The sequence below is a fragment of the Tetrao urogallus genome, assembly GCF_951394365.1.
Source record: "Tetrao urogallus genome assembly, chromosome: 21".
NCBI classification, from domain to species: Eukaryota; Metazoa; Chordata; class Aves; order Galliformes; family Phasianidae; genus Tetrao; species Tetrao urogallus.
Window position 1 is genome coordinate 4,695,228 of NC_136834.1, and position 27,104 is coordinate 4,722,331.

The 27,104-nt window shown below is 47.6% G+C and overlaps 3 protein-coding genes across 3 annotated transcripts; 1 reads left to right on the forward strand and 2 right to left on the reverse strand.

Annotated features, from left to right (window-relative positions):
- Window positions 1-518: 518 nt before the first annotated feature.
- On the reverse strand, window positions 519-8,358 carry CCNL2 (cyclin L2; the record flags this gene model as incomplete). Its single annotated transcript, XM_079545554.1, has 11 exons — window positions 519-873; window positions 1,420-1,512; window positions 1,593-1,710; window positions 2,344-2,485; window positions 2,691-2,795; window positions 2,880-2,979; window positions 5,833-5,897; window positions 6,551-6,671; window positions 6,947-7,056; window positions 7,334-7,408; window positions 8,038-8,358. 11 exons carry the CDS (start codon window positions 8,356-8,358, stop codon window positions 519-521), a joined length of 1,605 nt encoding a protein of 534 aa, XP_079401680.1.
- Window positions 8,359-9,047: 689 nt separating this feature from the next.
- MRPL20 (mitochondrial ribosomal protein L20) lies at window positions 9,048-11,243 on the reverse strand (the record flags this gene model as incomplete). The annotated part of the gene is made up of 4 exons (XM_079545678.1): window positions 9,048-9,221; window positions 9,880-9,957; window positions 10,258-10,368; window positions 11,157-11,243. The coding sequence occupies 4 exons, from the start codon at window positions 11,241-11,243 to the stop codon at window positions 9,048-9,050; spliced, it is 450 nt and encodes a 149-aa protein (XP_079401804.1).
- Window positions 11,244-16,428: 5,185 nt separating this feature from the next.
- TMEM278 (transmembrane protein 278) lies at window positions 16,429-18,758 on the forward strand (the record flags this gene model as incomplete). Its single annotated transcript, XM_079545495.1, has 2 exons — window positions 16,429-16,698; window positions 18,489-18,758. 2 exons carry the CDS (start codon window positions 16,429-16,431, stop codon window positions 18,756-18,758), a joined length of 540 nt encoding a protein of 179 aa, XP_079401621.1.
- Window positions 18,759-27,104: the final 8,346 nt, after the last annotated feature.

A 27,104-nucleotide genomic window follows, 5' to 3' on the forward strand; every position in this document is an offset into this window, starting at 1 on the left:
AACCTAATATAGGCATCAGTTCTAGAAAAGTCACCTTACATTTGTTCAACATAATTGAGTCAGTATGAAAAGACAGCTTTGTTAGCACCAAGCCACTCCAATGGTTTTTGTGAACCTCCTTGGGCCTTCTAATTCCACAGAAGGACCGTCCAACACAGCATTCCAGCTGAGGAATGCAGATCCTGCTGCAGAACTGGAAGGCCCAAGCAACACTCTACGTGCTACGGTATGCAGATCACTAAAAAGCAGGCAGAGGAGCATCCAGACAAGCTCTGCAGTTAGCAGTTGACCTCCAGCGTAACAGCCACGGAGCCAGATACCAGATGGAGTCCTTTTGTGACTGTATCCTGTTAGCATCTTTCCTTTGGATACATGACAGCAAGCACAGAATAACCAGTAACACAGACTTTACTGAGACCAAGTGGTTTACAAGCCAGGTTACCCCTATGCAGCAAAGGCCAAACGGGGAAGGAGGGCTCCGCTGCTCCAATTCCAAAGGAAAGAACCTCTCCCAGCACTCATCTCCTGTGCCTGCTGTGGCCAGGATGGTCTCTGTCGTAACGATGAGCTGCTCGCTCGTAGGACCGAGAACGCTCGTGCCTGTGATTCCTGTAGTAGTGACTCTTCTTCTTGTACTTCCCCGAGTGGTCGGAGCGCTCCCGGGATCGGCTCCTGGATCGGGACGAACTCCTGCTGCGTGATTTCCGGGCTTTGTGTGCTGTGTATTTATAGTCTTTGGATTTCTTGTAACTTCTCACCTTGGAAGCTTTGTAAGTCGAGCTGTGGTTGAATTGCCTGGGAGGAGAGTCGCTGCGGCTCCGGGAGCGGCTGTGGGACTTGGAACCACTGGACGTGGAGTAACTTTCACTTTTCCTACAGGAAGAGCAAGGACGTGACTTTGTAAGTTGAACAACTCTACATTGCTTCATTAACAGCTCCTAAAGGTCAGCACAGGAGACACGCTGACCCTCTGTCTGCGTGAAGACCCTCAGTCTGGAGAAGAGGAGGCTCAGGTGAGACCTCACTGCACTCTACAACTTCCTGAAGGGAGGCTGTGGTGCAAAAGGGTCTGGCCTCTTCTCCCAGGCAAACAGTAGGACCCGAGGAAACGGCCAGCAGTTGTACCAGAGGAGGTTTAGGTTGGATATTAGGAGAAACTTTTTCTCTCAAAGGGTGGTCAGGCACTGCAATGGCTGCCCAGGGAGGTGGTGGAGTCGCCGTCCCTGGCAGTGTTCAAGAGGCGCCTGGATGAGGAGCTACGAGAGATGGTTTAGTGCTGGTGGTACTGATAGGAATGGGAGGGTGGTTGGGCTAGATGATCTTGCAGGTTGTTTCCAACCTTGTGATTCTGTGTGATTCTATTTCTCAGGACACCCTGAAGTTACCTGTCAACCACCTCAGTGCAGCAGCACTCCATACCTGTGCTTAGGGGATGCAGATCTGGATGGTGACCTTGAATAACTCTGATCTCTACTCCCACTTCGACTTCTGCTTTCCCTGCTTTTCTGAACCCTGCAAGGGACAAAAAACACAGTGAGTTTCGTTTAAAGTAACAGTGAGGAAGAGGCAAGTTTTTGTTATGCAAACCTTACCCATTTACTGGGCTATTGGAACCCGTTCTTTTTGCTCCTTCTGCTTTCCTTTTAGCATTCTTCATTGCTTGAACAGGGAGCGGGGAAGGTTTATTTCCTTTAGCCTCTTTTGGAGACTCTAGAAAAAAGAAGCCTTTGTTACCTTGTTTTGAAAATGTGAGTACTAACTGGAAGAGATAAGGATTGAAGCCTCAGCCCACGCTGCATTCATTTTGCTTCTAACAATCCCTACTGCACCTACTGTGTTGTTCAGGTACATCCCTCCGTGCCAGAGCACACAACCGCCCAAAAGTGGATCTGAAGAACCCCGAGTCAAGATTTAACCTGAAACATTTCCACCCAAATACTGCTATTACTGTCACACAAGGGAGTCAACTGCAATAGCAGCACATTGCCTTCAAAGCCACTTCACAAAAGAGAGGAATAAGGAGCAAGAGAAACTGAGGACACGATCATCTGGAACGTAGCAGACCACAAGCTTCAGAGCTCTCACCCAGAAATATTACTTACCAAAGTTCCCACTCATATCTGTGCTGTATTTCTTTAGTATAACATGCCAACACTGACTATTAAGTTTACTGCCAAAACCACATACAAGCAAATCTCTCCCAGTACACAGTTAAGTTAGCTTTAGACTAACTTGAATTCAGTCTTCATCTGCTTCAAGACTTTCAGAGTTGCAACACTATTCAAACTCTACCGTGAGAGCAGGAGATGAGAAAATACTCCAAACAACTCAACCACTGCTTACCATTTTTAGGTAGAGGGGAAAACCCTGATGTGTTATCCAGTACCGGGGCTCCTTCAGGTAGCAGACCTTTAGCTTGTGCTTTTGCCTCTTCAATTGCTAATTTCTTCTTCTCTATTTTACTTTCCAGGTCAGACAAATCAACCTGTAAGGTCAAAGAGCCTTGCTTATAACACAGCTTTGTAAACTAGACTTTCCACTTACTCCTAGGACAAGGACCCAGACCCTGTGAGCAGCATGCTGTTCCAATAACACACCAAGCTTGCAGCTGGTGTCAAACAGGGTAAGGCTTTCCAACTCGTGTTTCAACTTGCTGTCTTTAGGGGACTCGTGATATGAAAGACACAAACCTTTTTCCTGGTATAGAGCTGCAAAATTTTTAAGCAGATTTCTTGTATCTCCTCTTCTGTTGTCCCAAAGAGTAAAAACCAGTGTGGACGATTGGGAAGTGGAATCTGAAAGGGAGGGGAAGAGACACTCAGTTTTTACTTCTACTAAAAGACCTAGCAAACTCAAAGTTAATGGAACCATAGGCTCACCTCCAACGTTCTAGCTGCAAGGTATATACATGCACAGGCAATGCTTTCTGGCTGAAATCTTACAAAGACATCTGTTCTCAGGCTATCATTCATGTAATTCCTGAAAGACAGGATAACAGAGTTGCAGAGCACAAGATCTTCCCTCCTGATGCCCATCTGCATCTTCCCCCCGCTCCTCCCCCTACTTCTACAAGTACTGCTTCTTTCTGCATTCAACTAGACTTCAATATTACATTCCTATAGATTAAAAAAAAAAAAAAAAAATTGAATATTTTACTAAAAAAAAAATAAAAGAAAAAATCCCTCAAGGGGAGGGATGTGTGATAGAAATTAAGTTTGACTGACTGGCTGCTGAAAATTCAGCTGTGAGATGAGAACCATTTTTAACTTCACTTTTCCTTCTGGATCTCTACTGGCCTGCTCTCATGCACTAGAGAGGATCTGCATGAAGACAACATACAACATAAGCTGAAGTACTCAGTTACAGACTTTTAGGTTCACATGTTTCTCTGCAATGGGGCTGAGCCCAGATGGTTTGAAAAGCAGCAGCTCCTGTGGCAGTTATCCCATGAAAATGAAGTCCACTTCAGCCTCCACTGAAGATTCAGGGGATCCATTCTCCTCTGGAAGCAATGCTTTCCATCCTGAACAGAATCCTTCTCGATGCAAAAAGCAGGCATAGATGAAAGGTCTCTGGGAACATCAGTTCAGGAGAATGCTCAGTATTCAGGCAGATCTCCTCCTTGGCACATGAAACACGATTTCCAAATTGTCCAATGTCAATAATGTTGCTTAAAATGAATATTCACAGAATGAGAAAACTGTAAAATATTGCATATAATATTCCAGTCAGTACACTTGAAAATTATTCTTCTAAAGTCTTAAATACAAAGTAATTTCCTCTGAATCTGTCAGTTGAAGCCCTTAAGAAGATCTAGATTTTTGAGCACATATGTCAAGCAAAGTATCAGATGGGGAAACAACAGAAAACAAAATCCTCAATATAGTAAGCTTTTTGAAAGTAGCTGTTATTAATGATGTGGGTACCATTATACAAGGATTCACCAGCCTCCAAGACATCCAAACCAGAGACCACAGTCTAGACACTTGCATCCATTTTACATGGGAGAGTTGAAAGGAACCTGAAGCTTTTAGATGTCAAACTCCCACCTGCTCTGCTTGTCTTGTTTTAGACAAGAGCAACTGCTGCCCCAGAGCAGTCATAACCACCAACTCATCTTTCTAGGAGAGAAGACCTTTAAAAGCCACTCATATTATACCACAAACATAAAATGAGGGAAGAAACCTCTTAGCAAACAAGAGTGGAAGAGTGGTGCTTCAAACATTAGAACTTTATATATGCATTTCTTAACTTGCCAAGTTGAAAAACTTGACTGCTTCCAACCTCAGTCACCGTAAGCTCTCTGTGTGGGCTCAGAATCAGGTGTGTGAGGAAGTGAATCCTTGTCACAATGTATTAATTAATCCAAAAGGTAACGTTGTAAAATGCACATTGCAAAAAATAAAGGCAACAACTGTACTGGATATCCACCTGTTTTCAAGTACTGGAACCTACAAGCATCAGCACACAGATGTGTCATTGCAGCATCAGAAACGTTTCTCAAATGGGGTAATTTCCTCCCTCCTCCTCACTTACCCCTCCTTCCTTTGATAAAGAGTAGAAAACTGGAAATGAGTAATGTGTAATTGACATCTGAATGCTTCATAGGTTACGCCAAGTTGAAGGGACCCACATGCAACAGTACTGGAATAATATGGAGTATGGATTTTCAAGTCCTAAATCAGTATCACATGATTTCTCTCATTTACAGATTGAAATTAAATTTCAGGTTTTTTATTCTGTTAAACCATATAGAGATGTATGAAATCCTACCGTTTGCTCTTATCATTAAAAACACATTTTCTAAAACAGTTATAAGAATTTAATATTAAAAACCATTCGAAATATCAACCACCAAGTTATAAAACGTACAACAGTCAAGAAGAAAAAAAAAAAACACGATAAAAAATAAGTTATACTTTAAGCACAAGAAGCAGTTGGCCAGTTACTATACTATCATGTGCATACCACCTGTCTAGAGTCAGCCTTCTCTTTGGAGAGCCTGCTTTGGTTTGACTGAAGACGGCAGCTATCCCTGCACCATAGCGCTTGGGCAGCAGAGGAGAAGTCTTAGTCACTTACCCTCAGAGGCTACCCTTTGATTAAAAGAGTACAGAAAAGAAAAGTCAAAACTGGTTCTCTGTACACAGGCCACAGTACCAGACAGTTCAGTCAGCAGAAATATGATCTTTGGATTCACACTATTTTTAAACCACGGCATGGTTCAAAAGCATCGCTGCTTAAAAGCGTTGTTTGTTTACGTTTAAGACCTGGAATTTCTCCTAAGCTTCCCATATCCAAGCAAATCTTTGCAGTAATGAAAGCAACAAGGCAGAGGACGTGTCTCGGTAACCAGGAATACAATGTGCTTATCCAGTCTTAGGAGCTGATACCTCGCATTATCCATAGGGATAAGAGAAATTTATCTGTGCTGAGATGTTTTGACGCACCTGTAATCAAACTCAGGCAATGGGAAAGGCCATTTCCCAGCCTGGCAGCACACTGACTACACAATTTTCTACAGAGAACAAGAAACAAACAAAATCCCAAGAGAACCATTTAACCACTCAATGTTTTCCCTTCAGCTGAAAGGTGAAAGCAGAGAGGAGGGTAGTGAGAAGTCAGGGCGGAAAGCTACCTTACCATTAAAACAGAGCCTCAAACTTAAGAGGCCGATCAACATTTGGGTAGCAGTTTGGGCACTCCAAGAAACACTGGAGCTGTCTGCTGTGGCCCACAATCACTTCTGAGCACTGCTGCCCAGAATACATCAAGTGACATATTTCTGCTACTGCCCCTGCTGGTCTCTTGTAACAAAGAAAATCAACTTACCATGAGGTCTGGACCAGGTGTTGGTTACGTTCACATTCTAATACCTGAAGGTACATAACGATTATCTGGAAGATATGGGTTATTGTGTTATTAACAAGAATCTTCAGAGCCACCTATATATCTCAGAGGGACATCCATGAGGCATCCAGTTTCCTTTCAAGTTCTAAAACACTCCACATGGGTGTTTGCAACATCGACCCACACAACCTCTGCTTTCCAGTGCAGAAGCTGGCATGAGTCGACACACAACCAGATCTGACCTTCCTAGCTCTCCGTCTTCTGAGCTCAGTCATCATGCTATTCATCTAGAAGGCTCGTCTTCAAGCTAGGTATGTTCTCCTACACAACTCACGAGTCCTTTTTAGCTGTAACTTGGGAGAAAATATGGCTAGCTGCAATAAGTAACAACGGAAGCAGAACAACATTTGCAAAGAACAGCCCGACACGTTTTGTGTCCCTGGTGCATTCAGCAGGTTTTTCCTAGGTTTGAAAGGAAAGCAAGAGAATGGAAACTACTCTAATTGGAAAAGTTTATACTAGTCAACAAATGAGTGCAAATGCACAATGAATGATTAAGATGTCACGAGTAGCTAGCTGCATTGAATTACCTACTGCTCTCAGGAACAAACCACACAGCTCCCATGGAATTAAGCACCCAACTCAAAGCATTTATATCATGTAAGAAACTGAGCACAAAGTTAATGTACACAATACAAACCTTATGAGGATGCTTTACATGAACACAAAACCCCAACTCCTTTAAAACTCTTCTTTCTGCCTTAATAATTTGGTTCTTCAAGTTCACGTATTCTTGATCCAGTATTAGAGGTACAGGCTTTCTGCAAGACAATGTCAAATTTCAATGGCAAACTTAAACCCAAGGAGTTATTTATGCACGTTCAGTTGTGCTTGTGTAAAGCTAAGATACACCACCACTACTTCTAGCACCAAAAACCTTTATTTTAACTTGGTCAATCCCCCTTTCTCCTTAATGAGATCTTTTCAACACGGTCTCCAATTTATTAGACACAAAATGATACCCACATCAGCCAGCGAAGTCAAATAAATGAAATATAAAGCAAACACTCCAGATTATTTCCAAACCTGAGCTTACTTTTTCTCTCGCAGATGTCGGAGGCGATGGAACACATTAATTACATCCCTGATGCGCCTCGGTGCCTCCTCGATTTTGGATGCCAGATGAACACAGGCCATTGACACGTGCTGAAATAGAAGTATTGCAAGAGACTGATGCTTTGCTCAAATTGGAAGCTCATCTCCTTCAATAGCTTAAGGAGGGATAACAAGAGAAGACAGTAGTAAAAACAGGAAAACACTTCACAAAAATCGCTAAACACCGTGCAGCTTTGCAAAGTTACATCGGTCTGTAAGCCTGCAGGTTAGTTACCAATGCTCTGACCACATCCAGGTGGACAACCATGTGAAACAGAGCAAAAATTAAGTCACTTTTCTAGCCATGCACATCATGTTTGTTTCTTACCTCCATGGAATGCTTCACAAAAGACTTGGTATAGAAGAAACGCTGAAATAGCACCTGTCCTGTAGCCATAGCAACCTAAGAAAGAAGCAGTCATAACAGGTGTTAAGAAAGCCATTCCCAGGTCAAGAAAACAACATTTTGGGTGATTAGCAACAGGTTTAACACCAAAATAAAGCTAATAAACAAGCTAGTTAAGCAGTATCTAAAGAAAAGGAGCACTACTGTTGCAGTGGCAAATCAAATCACCTCAAATATTACCAATCTGAAGCCCCCAAACCTCCACACTCAGAAAAGCCGAACGTTGCCAGAAAAACAACAAACAAAACCAAAAGAAAACATCACAGGGTATTTCCTTAGGGGCGGGGAAGGAGCGTGACTCCACACGGCTTTCCTCTTACAACTCGAGTACCTGGGAGTCCGCAGTCAGGGAAGTTTCGCTCTGAACCCACAGCGAAACTCATTCCGAGCGAATCCCACCAGGGCTGCGTACCCCCAGCCCCGAGCTCGGCCTTAACAAAGCCCAACGGGGTCCCCGCCCCCGCTTACATCAGCGCTTCCTGCTGCCGCCCCCAATCCCTTCCGCGAGAGCCCTGCGGCGCGGCCCGGAGCCGTCCGAGGCCTCACGGTGCGCCGTTCCAAGCCCTTAATCCGGCCGGGCCGCCGCGAGGCCTGCGCGCCCCACCCAGGCCCAGACCGCGGCCTACCTGCGGGAGACGGAGCAGGATGCCGGCCGCCTGGATGAGCTCGCAGCCGGTGACGCGCAGCTCGGTCTCCGTGTCGGGGTCGAGGCCGCTGCTCATGGACGGGGTGAAGCGCAGCGTGTGCTCGGGCAGCAGGCAGTTCTCCAGCGTGATCAGCACACCCGAGTACAGCCGGTCCCCGATCAGCACGGCCCCGGGGCCTGGAACCGGCGCGCCGCTCCCCGCTGCGGCGCCGCCCGCCGTAACGCCTACAGCGTGAGGCCCCGCGGGGCCGCCGCCCGTTACCGCCGCCACGGCCGCCGCGCTGCCTGACCCCGCCGCCATTTTGTGGTGCCGCCGCCTCGCCTGCCTGCGCTCTCCTCCGCCGGGCGGCGCCTCGCCCTCAACGCTTCCCCCGCCCCTTTCTACTTCCGGCCACTTCCTATTGGCGGAACGCGACGGAGCGGTGGGCAGCGATTGGTTGAGCCGCCGCGACATCTGACGCTCTTTCAGGCAGCGTGACGCAGCTCTTGGGAATTTGAAGAGCGGAGTGGGCGGGACTTCCGGCTATGTGACTTCCGGCTACGGGGCTTCCGCCGTTAGCAGGGGCCCAGCAGCAGCAGGCGGACTTGTGCGCGTCCCGGTGCCAGCGGTTCTGTTGGGGCAGGGTTGTACGGTGTTGGGTTTTTTAGCTATTAAGTATTTTTTTTCCCCCTATTACAATGTTAGTAGTCACTCAGATTCTTTTTCCAATTTAATAATTGGAAATTGTTAATAAAAAAGTATCTTTATTAAGTCTTTAACAGCAGGTATGCGCACACAGGTGTCACCACTGACACCAAACTCCTGTTCTTAACACATCTCACGTGTAACAGAGGGGAAAATACAACTCACCCACGCAAACATCACGCCCTGCCCTTCCACCCTGCCACAATCATCACGGAGTTGTTCCACAGCTCTGACCTCAGCCTGTGAGCAGGTCTGCCCTGCACTACGAGTTCCTGCTCACGACGCCCATCCGCAGGTGCTGGATGTTAATAGTGGTGCACGATACGTGAAAATATCCCCTCTGGCTCCTTCCCGTCTCCCAGGGCGGCGAGGATACCTTCTTGTCTCCTCCTCTGGGCTAAGGCAGCGAGGGACTTGAATGTCTTTGGCTCATAAATGGCCAAATCAGCAATCATTTTCCTATTCAGCTCCACCTGGGTCTAAGTATAAGATGAATTGTTGGTTAAGTACTGTAATTTTTAGGAATAGCAACAACACTGCAATGCCTAGTAATTATCTGAGGTTTTAAGGCAAATTACCATTTTTTCCTACACTGTACAATTTTGGCACAACTAGAGAACTGTCAGACATGATTACTCAGTCATGGGTGTCTCCTTAAGCCACTAATTTCTGTCCTGACTTTCCCAAAAGTCTTTCCAATACAAACTAAGAAGCAAATCTCTCACATTCTAAACTGAAGAACTGCATGTTGGCTTCTTCTGAATCTTGTAACAGAGAACCTTAGAAAAATATCCTTCACTTAGAAGCAACGATGTCTACCAGAGTAAAAGGAGACTGAGAGAAACGGGATCAGGGCAGAGTTTAGTGCCTCAAGTGAGTACAATTCTCATAAGCACAGCTGGTTTCATTGCTAGGAAGGAGAACAGTGCTGGAAGAAGTTCAGTCTGACAGAGGGAGCTTTTCCACCCATGCTCTAAGCTGGTACTGCCTGCTCAGGCTCCCATTTGGACATCCCCACTCTTTCTCTTCAAGGACTGGTAAGTAGCAGCTGCACACTGAGTTTCTTGCTGTTGCAGCCAGCAACCTTTTGACCTGTTTTGTCAAACTACATCTACATTACTCAAGAACCATCCTTACCTTAAACAGATTGCTTATGAAAGCTGAGTATTTCAAACCATGTTCAAGAGAAGCTGCTTCGATCCTAGTGATCCAGAGCTGAAAGTGTAAAAATTAACATATTGGGTGATAAAATATTATATAAGTAAGCATTCTGTGATGTTGATCTGCTCACATCTAGTAAATTTTAACACATTCAGACCTTCATTTTTCTCAGTGCAACATACATCTCCATGAATGTGAGCTTTTTCAGATCACAGAGGGGTTACTACCTTAAATTCACAGCATTTTTCATGTTGGTAACACATTCTGAGAGACAATTCCCCCCAGAGAAAAGTGGCTCTATCAGTTCTGTGCTTTTCCTGTTACAATGTTTACAGATAACAGTTTGCTATTTACCGCTCTTAGGAACCTTTTCTTCTGTTTTCTGGCCTTCGTTGACTTCACAAAAGCTCTCGTAACATTTCGTACAGCCAACTTATAGCAGCGATTCTTCCTTCCACGAAAATGCTGAAATAAAAACAAGATGTTCTTGTTAACTTTAAAGCTATTAAATCCTTCAGTAATGCTAATATATCCTTGTCTGCTCTTCAAACCCCTTCATAACAGGCTTCGCAACACACAACCATCAGCTAAGCCTGCAGCTGGCATATACTGCAAATATTCTTTCATCACTTTACAACTCAAAACTGAAAATTTGGTTCAGGATGAAACCTTTCATTCCAGCAGGAGGGAGAGAAAAGCCGACATCACTTTAGGCTGTGGTTCCAGGTTGAGGGCAACTGGTGCTTTTGAACAACCTCTAAATCTTTATCATTCATCCCCATTCCTGCACTACCCTCTCACTTTTGTCCGCAGGAATAGGACAAGACCCTCTGCTGGCACTGTCACCCCTGCATCATGACAGGTCATTGCCGTATGGTCAGTGGAATAACTGTCATCCCAAATAACTCGCGCTGCTGCTGCCATCACTTAATGGAACATTTCCCAGCTCAGTTCTGCAGCAAGCCGTACCTCTCGCCAGGATGCCAGCCTGCCCTTGGAAAAGGCTCTTCCCCAGCCGAAGCACAGCTATCAGAACTTCAGTTCAAACCCCCAAATCAGCCCTTGCAGGCTGCTTCTCCCGTGCTGCTCAACCCTCCGGCACAGAACCCCCTGCTCCTCACGTGTGCTGAAGCAGCCCCAGGCCTCCAGCGCTATTCATACACCAGCGCCACGCAAAACGCTGATTCTTTTTTTTCAGCCGCCTCCAGGGATCCACGGGGACGAGCACCCGCGCCGTGCCGTGCCGCACTCACCCGAGCATACTTGAGCACCTCCTGCACCCTCCAGAAGCGATCGGTCAGGCGGCTGCGCAGCCACAGCGGTACGCTCAGCACCACCATCTCCCCGCCGAGGGCACGGCAACGCCGCACCGCCCCGGCTTCCGGGGCGGGCACTAAGGGGGAGGGCCCTGGTCCTTCCGCCTGCTGTGGACTCATTTAGGCCGGGCTGGACCGCGCTGAACCGGGCTAGGCCTTGCCGGACCAAAGTAAGCCTCGCCGAACGGGGCTAGGCCGCACCAGCCCAAACTAGGCCGTACCGAACCAAAGTAGGCCTCGCCGAATCGGGCTAGGCCGCACCGGACCAAATTAGGCTGCACCAGACCAAACTAGGCCGCGCCAAATTGGGCTAGGCCGCACCGAATCAAAGTAGGCCTCGCCGAACCGGGCTAGGCCACACCAGACCAAACTAGGCTGCATCAGACCAGGCTGGGCTGGGCTAGGCTGTACTGGACCAAACTAGGCCGCAGCAGACCCAGCTGCACTGTGTGTCCCAGTCTCTGCTGCCCCTCTGGGATAACGAGGACGTGGAGCTGTGTGGTGGTTCCTCTTCACTGCTGCTATGTCACCATGCACATTTAATGATGGATTTTAGGGTTTCAGCCCCAGCTGGCTTCGTCTTGACCTGTTCTCTTCAAGATTGGGATTTCACTGGGCGTGTCTCTTGCATGGGCGTTAAAAAGAATGATTCAGTTTGTGCTGAAGTGAGTTTAATAAATCTTAATTAAATGATCAAACCCAAAAACTCTCGCTGTCTATGTTTAATTTTGGGTTTGCATGTTTAGCAAGTTCTTTTAACCCATCCTTAGCACTGGAGTCGGCCATTCAGCCCAGCTGGAGCGAGGCTTCCTGCATGCTGGGTTCCAATCACTGCCCAGACGTGGTGAGTTACCATAAGGAGGGCAAGTAATGTAGAACTCGGTGCTGGTGGTCCATCTTGCTGTGTTTTGTGCACCGCAAATGGTGAAAAGTGAAAAATTGCAAACTGACAAACCACAAGATGGGGCTGTTGTGATGGACTGCAGAAAAGTTGCTTAGTAGTGAGGGTCTGCCCTTAGAGATAAGCACTGACATTAGCACACCACTCTGAGCACTTCAAAGCAATGATGCTCCTGTTAGTAACTGCTCCTTAAGTTACACCAAGACACCTTTCCCACCCTGTGGAACTCATTGATACAGTGTTTGCTGTCTTTCCGTGGGTTAAGTCTTGATCTGATTTTATTTCCTCTAGGGCTTGTTGCTGGCGATTTGTTTTTTTGCTTTTCACCCTCTGTGCGTGTCTTATCCTTTCTCCAGTTAGAGGGCTTAACTCAGACTTGAAAAATACTAGATATTTGAACCAGGAGCTGCTGGCAGCCATTCACTATGCTGCGACTCTTCAGGAGCCTCCATGCCATTTGTCATATTTATTACATCCGATGCCATCTGTTTTCCTGCACAGATTCAGGGCTTTATTACCACCATGGCTGGCCTGTGCAATAACTGAATGCAGGATGTATGCCGTAGTTATTTCCCTGTGGACGTCTGGGTAGGTCTGTGCAGACATTTCACATTTTGCAGCTTGAGGGAAAGCTATTGGCTTCCGTTCTCCCCTAGGAGCCATTCAGCCTGAGAGAGTGGTGAGGAAATGGGTAGAACAAGATGAAAATGGGCTTTTCATACAATCTGACTGTTTTAAAGGTCATTCCTCCCTATATTTTTTCATCTCTTTCTCTCTCTTTCTCTCATACATGAATTCATTAGTAGGAAGGAGATAGGCTCATTTGTGGTCATTGAAAAATGTTGACTCATGGGTCCGAAAAGACACAGAACACATGCAGGCTCTGTTCTCAGCCTTGCCACTGGCCTGCTAGCTGATAGAGCAAACAACTTCCCTTGTCACATGTGTGAAAGGAAGGGTACTCATACTGCTCTTTGAATATCACGTCTGAAATTGCACTAGGCAAAACCTGAACGCTTGTACTAGGTATTATTCCAAGCCCGTGGTAGCACTCTTGCTTCAGATCTTTTGTCCCTCTCAATCTTAAATTATTCATTCCTACCGTGAGCCTTTTGAAGAATGTGAACAATGAATTCTCTGTTTATGAAATGTCTTCGCTGTGCCCTACACCGTACATGCTAAGCAGATTTGCAACCCTTGTGTTTTTCCAATCTGATTTAGAAATCCTCTCGTGGCACAGCTGGGAAATCATTCCAGGATGCGCTCGAAGAGAAGTTTCACTAGCAGTCACTTAGAAGGTTTTCACAGCTTGTTCTCTTCCTCCCAGGAAAGTGGCTGGCCAAACAGAGGTGCTCCTGGGCTTTGCAGTTCTGTTAAAATAGAAATCGATTTGTCAGCTGAAGTGCTTTTGAAATCGATTTAATGTTTTTTATTACATTGCACAGTTTTCAAACATATTTCAGTGCCTGACATTCAGAAATGAAAAGGACCGTTTTCAGGTTTGACAGACAGTTTTCTTTTTTTGTTTTTTTTTTTTTACTTACAATTCAGAAACTGGGTAAGTTAGTTTATAATCAGCTTAGATAAGGAACAAATCAGGCTGCAGGGTGATGGCAGGGCCTATTTTTAACATTCCCCTCCTCACCTGGCACATCAGCTTTAATTTTTTCTTCTCTGTGAGAGCTCAACAGATGGAATAAATAACAACAAACAAAACAGATGTCACCTTCAGCACTACGGCTAAGCAAATAAAATGACTCAAGAAGAATCTAGCTGAAGTCATTCCTGGTAAGGAGCAGCACAGCTGCCCAGTGCTTCGTGTGGAGAGTGGGTTTCCCAAGTGATGCTAAGTCCTCCCCTATTACTGCCTCCAGGTGAAGGGTTTTTCCCTGCAGTTAGGAAACACCAAGCATGGAACGCAGCCAGTTGGAACATACCAGGGGAATGGCCAGCATTCAACCCTTTGGGTGAAACAGGCATGGTACAGAGCACAAGAAACAAAGTGAGTTCCCTTGCTGTGTCTGGCCATTGTGTCCGTGGGAGATCTGGAAGGCAGTCCAGAGAAAACACACTTCGTGGAAGGAATGAGGAGAAGCACATGGCTGGAGAATGCCCAGGAAGCAGAGTGTGTCCCTTCAGGAACAGATGGGACTAGCTTGCGTGCAGAAATGTGCCTGCTGTTGTTTGTTCCCTGCTGTATTGCAGGAATAAATGACTCTTGTGCCACTTCATAAATAAACAGGATTATACTGGAGATAGTGGCTCCCTTTTTCATTTCCTCCTTTCCAAAACATCATAAGGAAGCTAGGATTTTGCATAATTAATAAACCTTTCGGCAATTAGGCCTGAAAAGACCCTTTGTATCTCAAAGCAGGGCAGTGAGAGATGTGCAGCTGAAGATTCATCCAGGACCTGAGGAACCAAATCTGTGCTCATGGAAGTGAGACACAGGCTGTGACCCTCAGGCTGATTTCTCAATTTCACCTTGCCTTGCTGTTCTTCAGGGTGTGTCAATGGTAAGGACAGAACAAGGTGTTCTTTGGCTGTGAGGGTTTGTGCTCTTAGTATGGATGCTGCACCTTACTTGTGAGCTGCGCTCAGGTGCAGACTGGTTAGGGGAATTTTTATCGCTAGATGTTCACGAGGTGAAGCTCCTGAGACTTCTGAATGCTGGATAGGTTTAACAAGAAGAGCTGTAGAAAAATAATGAAGTGGTAAGAGAATCAACTAGTAATTGTAATAGCTAGGAGAGCTGCATAACAAATGTGGATGGTGCCGAGCTCTTTTTAAAACTCCTTACTTGTTTCATAAGGCTTCCTTTTTGCTGGTATTTGAAATCAATACCAATTTTCTCACACCTCTCTTCAATCCACTTGAGTCTTCAAGCCTACACTTCAGCGCTGATTACGTGTGGCAGACTGCAAATGGTCTCAGGATGTCTCACTTTGTACAAACAGTATTTGACAGTCCTGAGCCTGAGGAGGGAAAGTACTGGGAGAACTGGGAGGCTTCCTGAACGAGCCTTCCTTCAATTCAAGCACCACAAACACAGCTTGAGCAGTCTCTCAGCCCTTTCCTAGTGCAGAATTTCTCTAGGAAGTAGCACCAAATGGAAGATAGGACTCCTGGATTGCTTTCCTGCTGTGCTGAGCTCTGCCTTCTGGTAAGACCTGTGCACCTCCTGGAAGAAAGTTTTCTTCCTCCTGCACAAGCGAATTCATCTGAAAGGTGACATAAATGCAGAGATAGCAGTGATTTCTTAAATAACATTCATCAAATCAGGAAGGTAAAATAAGTGATCATTACTCTGCCTTCAGCACAAGAGTACATCAGTGTGCTCTGCAGACAATAACAGTGGCGAGCGCAGAGAACAGAAGGTTTCTAAGCTATATAGTGATTATTATCAATTACTATAAGGCATTTTAATCTAGAGAGAAAATGTAGAAAATGAATCACGGGCAGAATAATAATTTCAGTTTGAAAGAGACCATCTTGCCCTGGGAATGTATGGTTTGAGTGTGGCTCCTGGGTGCTGTGTGCTAAATCACTTGTGAGGCAGATGTAAGTGATTGGCTGGCACAGAAAGCAGCTTCAGAAGCCACACTGTAAACAGAGCAGTGCTGCGAGGCTCTGAGGAAGGCACTGCGTGCATTGGAGCACTGTGACAGCGGGGAGCAGAGAGCACTGAGACCACACACTGCTCCCATCTCTGCTTCCATCTCTGCCTGCTGTGGGCAAGGACTCCATCAAGGCAGAGGGGAGGGCAGCTCTGCTTCATTATCATCCCCGGGCACTTTGTTTGGATGAGAGTTGAGAAGGAATATTTCCATGGGTACGGGATGAGAAGCACGGAAAGGTGATTTAAAGTCGACGACCTGTCTGGAGGTGCTGGTGTTGCTGGCAAACAGCAGTGCTAAGAGTTGGAGGAGGAAGATGAAGCCAGGTGCCCTCCTGAACCGAGCTACCTATCAAAGCTGAGAGCAACTGGTGGGGACCTCTTGGAGTCGGACTCCTGGAAAGAACAACGGGAATTCAGGGGTGCCATGGATTCAGAAGCAGAACTATAGCTGTTGCCAAGCTGCCTTAAAACTGGGATCAGGACACTACTGGAAAACAACCTAAGAAGGAACAATTTGTCCTGGGAAAGCAGGTGGCCAAAAGATCATTCCCTCCTTGCTCCATTACGCTCTCTGGCTGTGTTCTTGTCCATATGTGCAAGGGCTAGGAAAAGCCTAGGCAGATCTGTGGCCAAAACAAAAGAAACCACTTTGAAAAAGGTTTGGGTTTGATCAGCAGCATTCTTGCAACATGGCTGACCAGGAGACCGAGGACTTAGCAGCAGAAAGCCTCTTGGCCAAGTCTAAGATGCATCCCAGTCTCCCACCGTATGACATGGATGACCAGCTCCTTCCCCGGGAGCCACGGAGCACCTGCGGCTGCTGGGCATGGGCTCTGCTGATAGCCACCATGAACCTCTTAGTCTTTTTCATCAACTTGCTCCTGATGCTCGTTATCTTCACCATCGTGTTGCTTCCCACCATTGTGGTCGTTTACTTTGGCTTCCAGTGCCACTCTCGGGTAAGTAAGTTTGCTCCATTTGGAATGGAAGTTTGAGTAGGGAAAACTAAAGGGCAAAAGAGCTCTGGTGGTGTTTGCTACTTTCCATTTAAGTAACCTTTCCCCAGTGATTGACATATTTGATCTTCCTAAAAAATAATTCAGCATTAATAAAGCCTAGCAGTGTCTGTAATCACTCTTATACCTGTGTACAGATTCAGATGTTTCTGTACAGTTTCTCACTTGTAACCAGTATATTTGCTTGGTCAGGAAGGGCTCTGGCTGTGCCTGCTCCATGTTGTTGCTATCCTCTGAATTTCATTATTCCAAGAATACCTATGAATTTCCTCTTATGTTTCCATAAATATGGTTGGAATCTGTTGATTAAATGGATGGCAAGAAACAATTTCACCAGCAGTAGCTCTTAGAGCAGCTCCATCTGGTTTCTCTTGCAGGTTACCCAGCGTTAGGAGGGTTTTCTTCCTGCTTTGGGGAGGGAAAAAACAAACCCTGCAATACTTCCTCCCAGGAGGGAGAACAGGCTCCAAAAATAGATGCTGTTGGCCACTCCATTCCACAAAATGGGAACAAAGGGAAGACTTTGAATCTTCTCAAAATTATATATTTACCTGAGAAATATAAAAGGAGAAGTGTTTTGTTTTTTTTCCCCACCCTTCTTAATGAAGTCTGTGCATCCCATCTAGTCAGCCAAATCCTTGGGACCTCTGAGTGAGCAGATCCTGGAGTGAGAGGTAATGTTTCAGCACACAGACCCTTGGTCTTCGCAAAGAGACAATTGGGATCACTGGCCTTTTGGAAGACCCCAAACTACTCCTTGTACACGCAGGGCTCTGCTTGATGGCTTTGGGCTCTGAGGAGCAGCAAAAGGTTTTTGAGTAAAGCAGAGTACATCAGTCCTGAAAGCAAGTGCTGTTAGCTGCAAGGAGTCTTTTAACTCAGACTCATCTTTTAATAGATGTGGATGGGGAATGCTGCAGGATGGCTTGACAAGAGCAGCCCTTTGTCCTCAGGCTATTGCTGTTCTCTGCCTTCCTCGTAGCCAGAGGCTGATTTCTGCACTGCAGAGCCATTAGATGGATTTATTTATTTTTTTGAATGTGATTGTGCTGCTTCTACTGCAGAAAGCATATAGAGAAAAGAAAGGAGGCTGGGGGGGTGGAAGGGGGGGGGTGAGGGCTGCCCATGTCATTTGTTAGCACATAACCAGCGAGTGGCTTGGCCTCATGCTGCTGCTGCCAGCAGGAAAGCAGGGCTGTAAGCCCCAGAACCAGCACTGTGCTGAGTGCCCTACAGCAGCACGAGGTGAGCAGAACCTCTCAGCAGGTGTTGAAGTGCTGAGAGATCCAAATATGTACACGGTGGTGTGTAGAAGATGGAGTACAGAGTAGGCTTGGGAATCTGCAGCCCACCAATCTGTCTGCAGGACCCAACATTTCTGCTGCATTTGATTTACTTAGCTGTAATTACCAGCATGTTGTGCCACCCACGTCGGTGCAGCAGCGGGAGGCCTTTTTGTTTGGTTCCCAGATATCAAATGCTAAGGCGTGCTATTATGGATAACTTAATAAAGATGGTTTCCTGCTTCAGGAGCAGTGTGGCACTCTTGTCTCACGGCGATGCCCGAGTAATTGAAAGCCTGATTAAAGTGTTGTCAGTCATATCATGTCGCTTGAGGACTGCAGAGGGAAGAGCAGCCGTGCCTCATTGGGAAGGCACTGAAACCCAGGGCTGCTTTGGTCCCTGCCCCTATCCACCAGCTGCTCTGTGACAAACTCCCTGTGTTCCCACAGGTGCTGCACTCCACTGCCCGCTACTGCAGAACCATCCTGGATGACAACAGCTCCTCGGCCCTCATCATCCTGGGCTTCGTCATCATGTCGCCCCTCATCGTGGTGGCCATGGCCACCTACTGCAGCCTGGCCAGGCGCCTTCGCCTCCTCATGTGCTTCCAGCCGTGCAGCCGGGCCCTGTACAAGGGCGTGAAGTGGCGCTGGTATGAGGAGGGCGGTCTGTGCGGCTGTGCCAGGGGCTGCAGCCCCCATGTCAAGGCCTGGGTCTGAGCCAGAGGCCCCATCCCACCCAGCGTGCCCTTCTCCCTATCCTCACCCTCCCCGCTGCCTCCCAGCATCACCCTGAGATGTGCTCATTGTGAGCAAGAGAAGTGTCATGAGCCACCTCCTATAGTTTTGTCTATATCATAGTAGATTGCTGCTCACCACCAGGGAGAGATTGTCAGTGCAGCTCCTTGGTGTTAAAAACAACATGCAGCAGAATTCCTCCAGGACCTGCTGTGCTCATGGCAGCTCTATTTCCAGTCTTGACAGCATGGTCACAGAGGTCTCCTTGGGTTTGGCTGCTGCTGGGAAAGCATCCAGCCATAAGGAAGCAGCTGGGGTTTCTCAGTGCTGGGCAGCCCCAACCTCTATAGGTCATTGCTTCTGCAGTGCTAGAGATCTGCAGAGTTCCTACGCACCAGATGTTCTTCCCCAGTTAACAACCCCTCTTTCCCATAGCCTATAGCAGTGCTATGCTTGTTTTCCTGTCCCCGAGCCAGGTTGTTGGGCTGGCTGCAGATATACACAGTTCTTTGGGTCTGTCCCCTTCCAGCTGCTGATCTGAAGTGTGCTTGTCTGGTGATAGCTGGTGGGTATTAACCTGCAAATCATTCTTTGTCCTTAGCTGTGGTTTTGTTCAGCTCCGTTTTAAGGCTCCTCGCAGGACAAGCTGGAGATCTCCAGTGGCCTCAGGGTCACTGCAGGCTCTTCCAGGGCTGGGTAAGAGATTTCAGAGACAGTGCCTTGTTCTGAGACACCTGGATGTAGCATGAGTGCTGCACAATCCAAAGAGTGGATGTGAGAAGGTATGGCAGCTGGGTGTAAGCGTGTGATGCTCCAGGTGGTCCTGCTGGAGTAGGTTTGGACCAGATGATCTCCAGAGGTCATCCCCAGCTGTGTTGTGATGTTTTCCTTTAAGCCCTGATGGTTTCAGGCACGGCATCAGTGGGGCCGTGTGCTGCTGACTGCTGCAAGCTCCGTGCTCCCCCCGCTGCTCTTCCTGTCTGCCAACTATTGCCATTGCTATGTCTGAATAAAGATCATGCCGAATCTCCACTGGAGGAGTTTCTGTTCTGTCTCATAGTACAGGCTGCACCGGAATCAGCTGGCTGCAGCCCATTGCAAACTCTTGTTCTATCCTCAAATAATCAGTGATGGCTACAGATGAAAGTGGATTGGATTGTAGCACGGGCTGGTACTCAGCCCAGCCACCAAACAGATGGGGACAGGGAAAGCTGGATGTGAATCAAAGCTGGAGCTTTGAGCAGTTAGAGCCATTGGTTGGGGCTTTGGCCATTGTGTTGTTTTGCGATGGTAAGAGGCTGAACTCTGGACTCCAGCAGAGCTCTGTGCTGTTGGCCAGCAGTGTAATATATCAGCTTTTCTGGCTCCCTCCGAATGTACAACTGAGCGTTCTGCCAGCCCTTGTCACCATTTAGCCCATTCTGGCAGCTGAAGCAAACCAGTCCCAGCTAAATCACTTTCACAGTGCTTCAGGTGAAACTGCTCCGATATGTCTCATTTACAGCTCAAATTACTGCTGAATGCTCCTGTGTACTGAGTGAACAAGACTGTTCCAGCCCATAGCCTGAATGGTTGGAGGAACACGGATTTTTGCATTTTAAGGCTTTTTCTATTGTTACAGGACTCTGCAGGGTGGGAGCACAGACTAAACTGTCTTGCTTTTTTCCTGGTCTGACTTGCAACCTGAAATCACTTCCCAAGATGCAGAACCTGGCCAATAACTGCTGGAAGTCCCCTTACACAGCTCCGTATGGTTGGTAGGGCATCTTGCAGAATATCATACAGTGTCTATGCATCAGAGAACTCCCTGGACTATAAAGGAAGAAACACCTGCATTCTGTTTTCAGCTGGAGCTGGAGCCACTTCTCTGCATCACAGCAGATCTTGGGGTAAGCTCTACCTCAGGGATGCCCTGGTGCAGCAAAGCATGACTACAGCACAGCAGTGAGACTGCAGCCCTGAGATCTCTGTCCTTAGAACAGAGGCACCCTTGATGCCTGCTGCCTTGGGGCAGCTGTGCCAGCTGGGGACTGCGCCTGCAGGAGGCTGCTGTGTGTGCTGTGCATGTGCTCCTCAAACCCTCACATGGGCTTTGTTCCGGAGTTCAGCACAGCTGAGCCTGGCATCCTTCTGAAGAGGAAAGCAATTTTCTTGTTTTCTTTAAAATCAAGCCTCTGGTCTGATAAGAGGCAAAACAAGGGTTTTGAGCCAGGAGTATTCATTTTCTCAGTGTTCATTTCCAAGATAAAAAAAATATATATAACCAGAAAGAACTGAAGGTACCAACAGTGAGTACCAAGCAGGCAGCTTACCTTGAGCTGGATGTATCCCCAGCATGAATCACAGGAGACAGCTGCTTCGTGCCGGATTTATGGCAGGTAGCTATGAGCACAGTATAACTGTGAGTTCTCATCCTGTGAAGGTGAAGAGAGTAAACATTAATAACCCAACTCGTGCTGAAACGGGGCTGATATTTCAGAGATGCTGCTGTGCATCACCTGGTCCAGCTCTGCTCCTTGATGCCTTCGTGGAAGCGCTTTTCCCTTTCCCTGCAGGTGTGCATTTGCACTGGTGCTTGCAGCTGGCTATGGGAGAAAAGCAGCAAAGGAGGCCAAGGGATGGACAGCAGAACCTGGGTGTCTGGGAGTCTGGCTGTGCTGCAAAAGAGGTGTCTGCTTTGTGCCTGTAGGGTTTTGGGGTGAGGATGGTGTGAGGATTGTGGCTCAGCAACGCTGAGGTTTCTGGAATGCTCTGTCTAAGGGAAATTTGGGCATCTTTGGCTTGGGTTCCCTACTCCCAAGTTTGTTTGGAAGTGGGAATGTAGTCCTGTTGCAATGGGTGCTTTGGGGGGTGTTTGTGGATTGCAACGTGGAAAGCAGGAAAACAGCAAAACCACGATTTGATTGCTAACAGAAGGGACAGAAAAATAAAATCCAAAGGAATGGAGCCATCACAGCAAGGGGGCTCATTCTTCACAAATGTAACAACACACCAAGGGTGCTTGCAGGCTGCCGACAATGTTCGGTACCAAATTACTGGTGGGAATCCATACTGACAGATGGATGAACCAGGGAGAGACGAGGGAAGCTCCTTTTTGTGGAAGTTTCCCCCTGTGCTGCTCTGGTCCATACAGCCCCACAGTGCTGGGCGGATCGTCTCACCCCTCTGTTCTGCATCCTAAGCCACCCTGCTGTGCGTGAGCACTTATAGAAGCTTCATGTACAAATTACATGTGGATTTAATATGACAGAAGTGAATGCTAACAGCTTCCACAAGTGGCAGGAGGAAGAGCTGCTGCTGTCATGCAGGTCCTTAATTCCCATTCTCTGATTTATTCAGAGCCTAAGGGTCAGGGATGAATAAGCTCAAAGGCCTCCTGAAATAAAGAACAAATCCCAATCACACAAGCATGGCTCTGGTCACTGAGAACCAGATCCAATGGGAATTGCTGGCACTGGTACCCAGCAGGGCTCAGCTGCTCCTGGCAGAGCTGCAGTGCATTGCCAAGAGCTCAGGGCATCACTCTCAGTGTCATCTCTGCCAGATGGACTCCATGTGCCTCATCATATGGGAGCTGCTGTTCACATGGAACCCTGCTCCACTTTGGAACAGCGCTCACCTATTGCTTAGGACCAACTGACCCATGTTCAACTGCTGCACTAAAGCCATCAATTCTGTTGCCATGTATGGCCTGGCTGTTACATGTAAATGAGTCTGGGCAGGCAGCACCCCTGCTGGTCCGTCCTGCACTTCTTTTGTTTTCTGGGTTATGACAGGACAGACTCCTAGTGGATCGGTCAGAATTGGATATTCAAGATCTAATTTGGAGTTTTTATTCTCCTGATCAACAGAGTCGGTTGATTCAGGAGTCTGGTCATTGTTTATTGAAAGGTTACGAACTTGGCCTATGGGAAGATGTAGAATTGGCTTCTTTCCTTTAATACGCCAAGTTCATGCTCCAGTTTTTCAATATAGCCTTTTAAAAGTTGATTTTCACTTTCTGAAGTATTATTTCTTATACCCACAAGATTTAAGGCACTTAATAGTGGCCATGCCACCATGGAGGCAACCAGTTGTCTTTCTTCAGTGATGAGCACATCCTTGCTAAGTCCTTGAAAGTAATCCGCCATGCGACATGGGGAGATATTGCCCATAACACGTCAGGGACCCCATTTTTCAATGATAACTGCTAACTCATAACAGGGGGATCCCACAAATCCTGGGATCTGCCCTGGAATCATTTTCTCTACAGGAGTATTGTTCTCCCCCTTGACCCATTTATAGACATTCCAAAGAAAAGACATGATGTAAACTTCAGTATATTTGGCCTGCCTGGCTCGCCAAGTGTATAATCAATGGATATTAAGATGTTACAATCACAGAAAAGAGCAAGAGAGTTAGGCAAAGCAGACTAAGATAACAAGAGAGAATAAATGGAGGGCTTACCCATATGCTAGGCTCACCCACAAAAAACATCAGCAGAGCAGATCTCCAGATGAGATCCTTCCCCACTGGTAGCCAGCTCTTAAATAGGTCTAGGACAGGTGAATTGTCTTCACCTGTGCTCCTCTGGCTGACCCACAGCTCGCCTCAGGTGATCAATCAGAGCTTCAGGCCGTGATGCAGCAGTTCCCATACACTCATTCTCCTGATCTCCTGAGATCTCTGTAGGTTAACTTGTTAGGGATCTGCATGGTAATACAATTCCACTCAAATATATGCTGGATAGCTTCTTTTGCTTTCTTTATTTGTATTTCTGACTGCTTAATGGTAACTTGAGCGTCTTCGGGGAAATGTCCATTGTTCTCCTGCAATGCCCTCCGTTGTCTTGGAGCTAACTGGACACCAGTGATGATTTCCAGCTTGGGAAAACTCTGAATGAATGGAAACAATTAAGGAGCAAATAAGCAGTGGGTGCCTGCCAAAGGTTTGCACCCAGCAAGCTGATCCTGCAGCACAGGTCACGCTGCACCCTTATCCTGGGGAAGGTCCTTGATGGAAGATGCTGTGCAGGTAAGGAAGCAAGCAGTGACGTAACCCAGCTGTCCCAGCACCAGTGTGCCCTGCAAAGCAGTCCCTTACGTGGCAGTGAGCAGTGGGAGGCAGCTGGGAAGCTGTGTGTGTTTAAATGCGCCTCTGGGCACGCAGAGCTGCTGAAACACAGCAGAGCTCTGAGGCCATCTGTCAGGCACGCGTTGCTGAAGGGCTCTTTGTGGATGAGCTGCAGAAGAATATGAAAATAAATAAATTACGTAGCCCTCAGAATCAATAGTAGCACAGAATGGCTGGAAGGGAGAGCGTGGCAGATGCTGCTAACTACTTCACAGTCCTCTTTGAGAGCTAGAGACTGCTGTCCAGAAAAAACTCTCAATCACTCAGAGGTCTGCAGGGGAAAAAGCACCAACTAAAAGAGAAGTGGAGAGCAGCACTGTTTCAGGGCTGGGGAGCAAGATTTCACCGTACAGCTGGCAGTCCTGACAAAGAGGGGGACCTGGGCGTCACCAACACAAGTGTTTCTGAGAAGCAAAGCTTTGCTTTGGGGAACTGACACCAGCAAATATTGCCCCCATGTAACTCGGTGTTGCTGTTTTTCTGCTTGAGGAATAAAAGCCAAGCTCCCCAAACCCTAACACTATGCATGGAGACAAGGGATTATGCACAAACCATGACAAGCCCAGAGCATTTGGCACAGCTGGGTAAGGTCAGCATTTGTGTTTTCTTCTCCCCCCATGCCTTGTCCTCCCCCCAGCTCAGGCAGCCAGGAACAACGCGGAGTTGTTCTGCAGCTCCCCAGGCAGTGCCAGGGGGAGCTTTGTAAAGGATTCTGCAGGAAAGCAGGAAAACTGGAGCTTGGGGATGTGTCTGTTGGGTTTGCTGCACCCAAAGCACATGGAAGGTAATGCAGATGGACTCGGTGATGCTCTGCATCCTGACTGTGAGCCTGCAAAGTTCTCACATGGCCTCAATCCAAGCCTGGGCTCAGCATGCCACCAGGGCTCTGACCCTAAAAGTGCTTGCTGAGCTCATTCCCTGCATTCTCCAGCCTTCAGGAGCTGCAGGAGGTGCCCAGCCACGCAGCAAGCCATGCACAGGTGCTGCCTCTGTGACCCCTTAACAGCAGAAGTGGTGCTGAGCACAGGTTATTCCTCCTTCTCGCCTGGAAGCACAGATCTGCTCCAGCTCATCCTCATCAGTAGGTTTAATATTCCAACAATGCACTAAAATTGCCCTTTTGTCATCACATTTTTATCTGAGTGGCACCAAGCAGGCGGCTACGTATGTTAGAGCCTCTGGGGAGTGTTGCAATCCCACCATGTTAGTGACTGCTCTGCCCATCTGCACGGGCTGGCAGCTGCAGGGATTGTCGGTGCCAATAGATTCCCAGATAACAGCTCCCCCAGCACCCCCCGTGTCTGTCTCCAGTGGCTGTAAAGGTGTGAGAACTTGCCCTGGGAGGATGCTAGTAGATAAGACACAGTGAAAACCGCAAGGAGACGGGGCTGGCAAAGCTAGGGGCTGAAGGAGCGGGTGGGAAGGGAGACCTGTGTTTGCAGGATGAAGCATGGGGACACAGCTGGCTGCAGTGTGTGTCCCTGTGCTTGTGGAGGGATGCTCAGCAAAGCACTGGGAAGCACCAGTGGGTCACACCAGAGAGCCTGATGTGCTTTTTTTCCCTTGGACGGAGCAGGCAGGATGTGAAGGGCTGGACTTGCTTTTCAATAGCTTACATAAAACACAAGGAGAGATAAGAAGCAAAGAATAATAAAAAAAAAAGCAACACATAAAGAGGCAGGCTGGGAAGCAGGAAGAGGTAGCACTGTCTGGTTCATCGCTCTGCTTTCAGCAGCCGCCAGTTTCGATCGTGCCTGCACTCCTTGTCTCCCAAGCACGCAGTTGAGAGCTGAGGAAACCAAGCCCTGACCCCTAACCAGATGAGCAGGGGTAAAAATAGCAGTCAGGGGAGCAGACTTCCTCCCAGACACAAACCTCTTGCTGCTGAAGGCCACAAATCTGTGCTGCGTTCCGGCTGCTCACGCACCCAGGCTGCTTTGGCACAAGTTGGGAGGAGGGTTGGGGTCTGCCTGCCTAATGGGGACAGATGAAGAGCCTCCTCTGATGGCTGATCCACCTGCCTCCTTTGCTGCTCTGACTTTCTGCTACCTTGCATCTTTTAATTTGTTCAGCTTTAATGGCCTTTTGGTTTCTATTTTCGCTGTGGTTACCTTGGCCCCATGCTGGCTTCCAGCCCTTCCGTGCAGAAACCTCTTTTCAGCCCTCTGGATCCCTTTCCATCGCCTTCCTGGCTCACCCCCAAAGCTCTGTCTGCTGCCACTGAGAAGTAAACAATCCTTCCACTCGCAGCACCTTATCTCCTGTGTGAGCGTTCTTATCTCCTGCACGGAGCCTTGCATTTCTGCATTTGCTTTCTGGTCTCAGCTGTGCTACAGATGCTTAGAGGTCTGAAAATTCATAGGAGCATGGAGAGGAGACCTGTTGGTCCACAGCCCACAGAAGTTTTCAGTTCAGGTTTACAGAGAAGCAGTCCATCCAGCCTACTGCTTTACTTCCTACCAAACCAAATTCTTTACGATCTAAAACCCCGGAAAAGGTTTGATTCCAGTTAGGATCAGAGCTGTAACATGGTGAGGAAAAGATAACAGTTTTGCTGGGTTATCCAAGATGCATTATCACCTATAGCACTGCTCTTCGTGTTCCGTGCACTATCTTCATCTCTGAGAAGCCCACACAGGGAGGAGAGAGGAGACAGCTGCCCTGCAGGGATGCTCTGAGTGCCTTCCGCAGGGAAAGCAGCAGAGCAGCAATGTTCCTGGCAAGTGCCTGGAGGCAGCATGGACACATGGGGTAGGGTCTGCACAACGGGCACACAACAGGGTGCGCAACTGGGGAACCACATGCCTGCAGCAGCACAGCAACAGCACCTGAGGCCACATCTGCCTGGAATGCTGGCTCCTGCCCTTCGTTCGGCCCCGATCCCATTTTTCAATGGGCAGCTTTGGCTGTCCTCATTTTTCAAGCACTAAGGCTGGAAAATGGCTGTGGAGATGGTGAGTATTGCCTCACTGCTTTTTCAGCTCAGTGCTGCAGCTGGGAAGGAGAGCAACAGCTGGAATGGCCAAGTTTTGTGTTGTCGGTAGCAACCAGGATTTGACTTACAAGTGCTTACAGAGTGGCAGATTTCCACAAGGATAACCTGTTTGAAAACCCTGCAGTGGGCTTCAGCTCCTCCCCAGCCTGAGCAATGCCTCTTTGATTCCTCTTTCCTCTCCTGATGGGAAGAAAGATGAGCAGTCACATATCTCAGCTCAG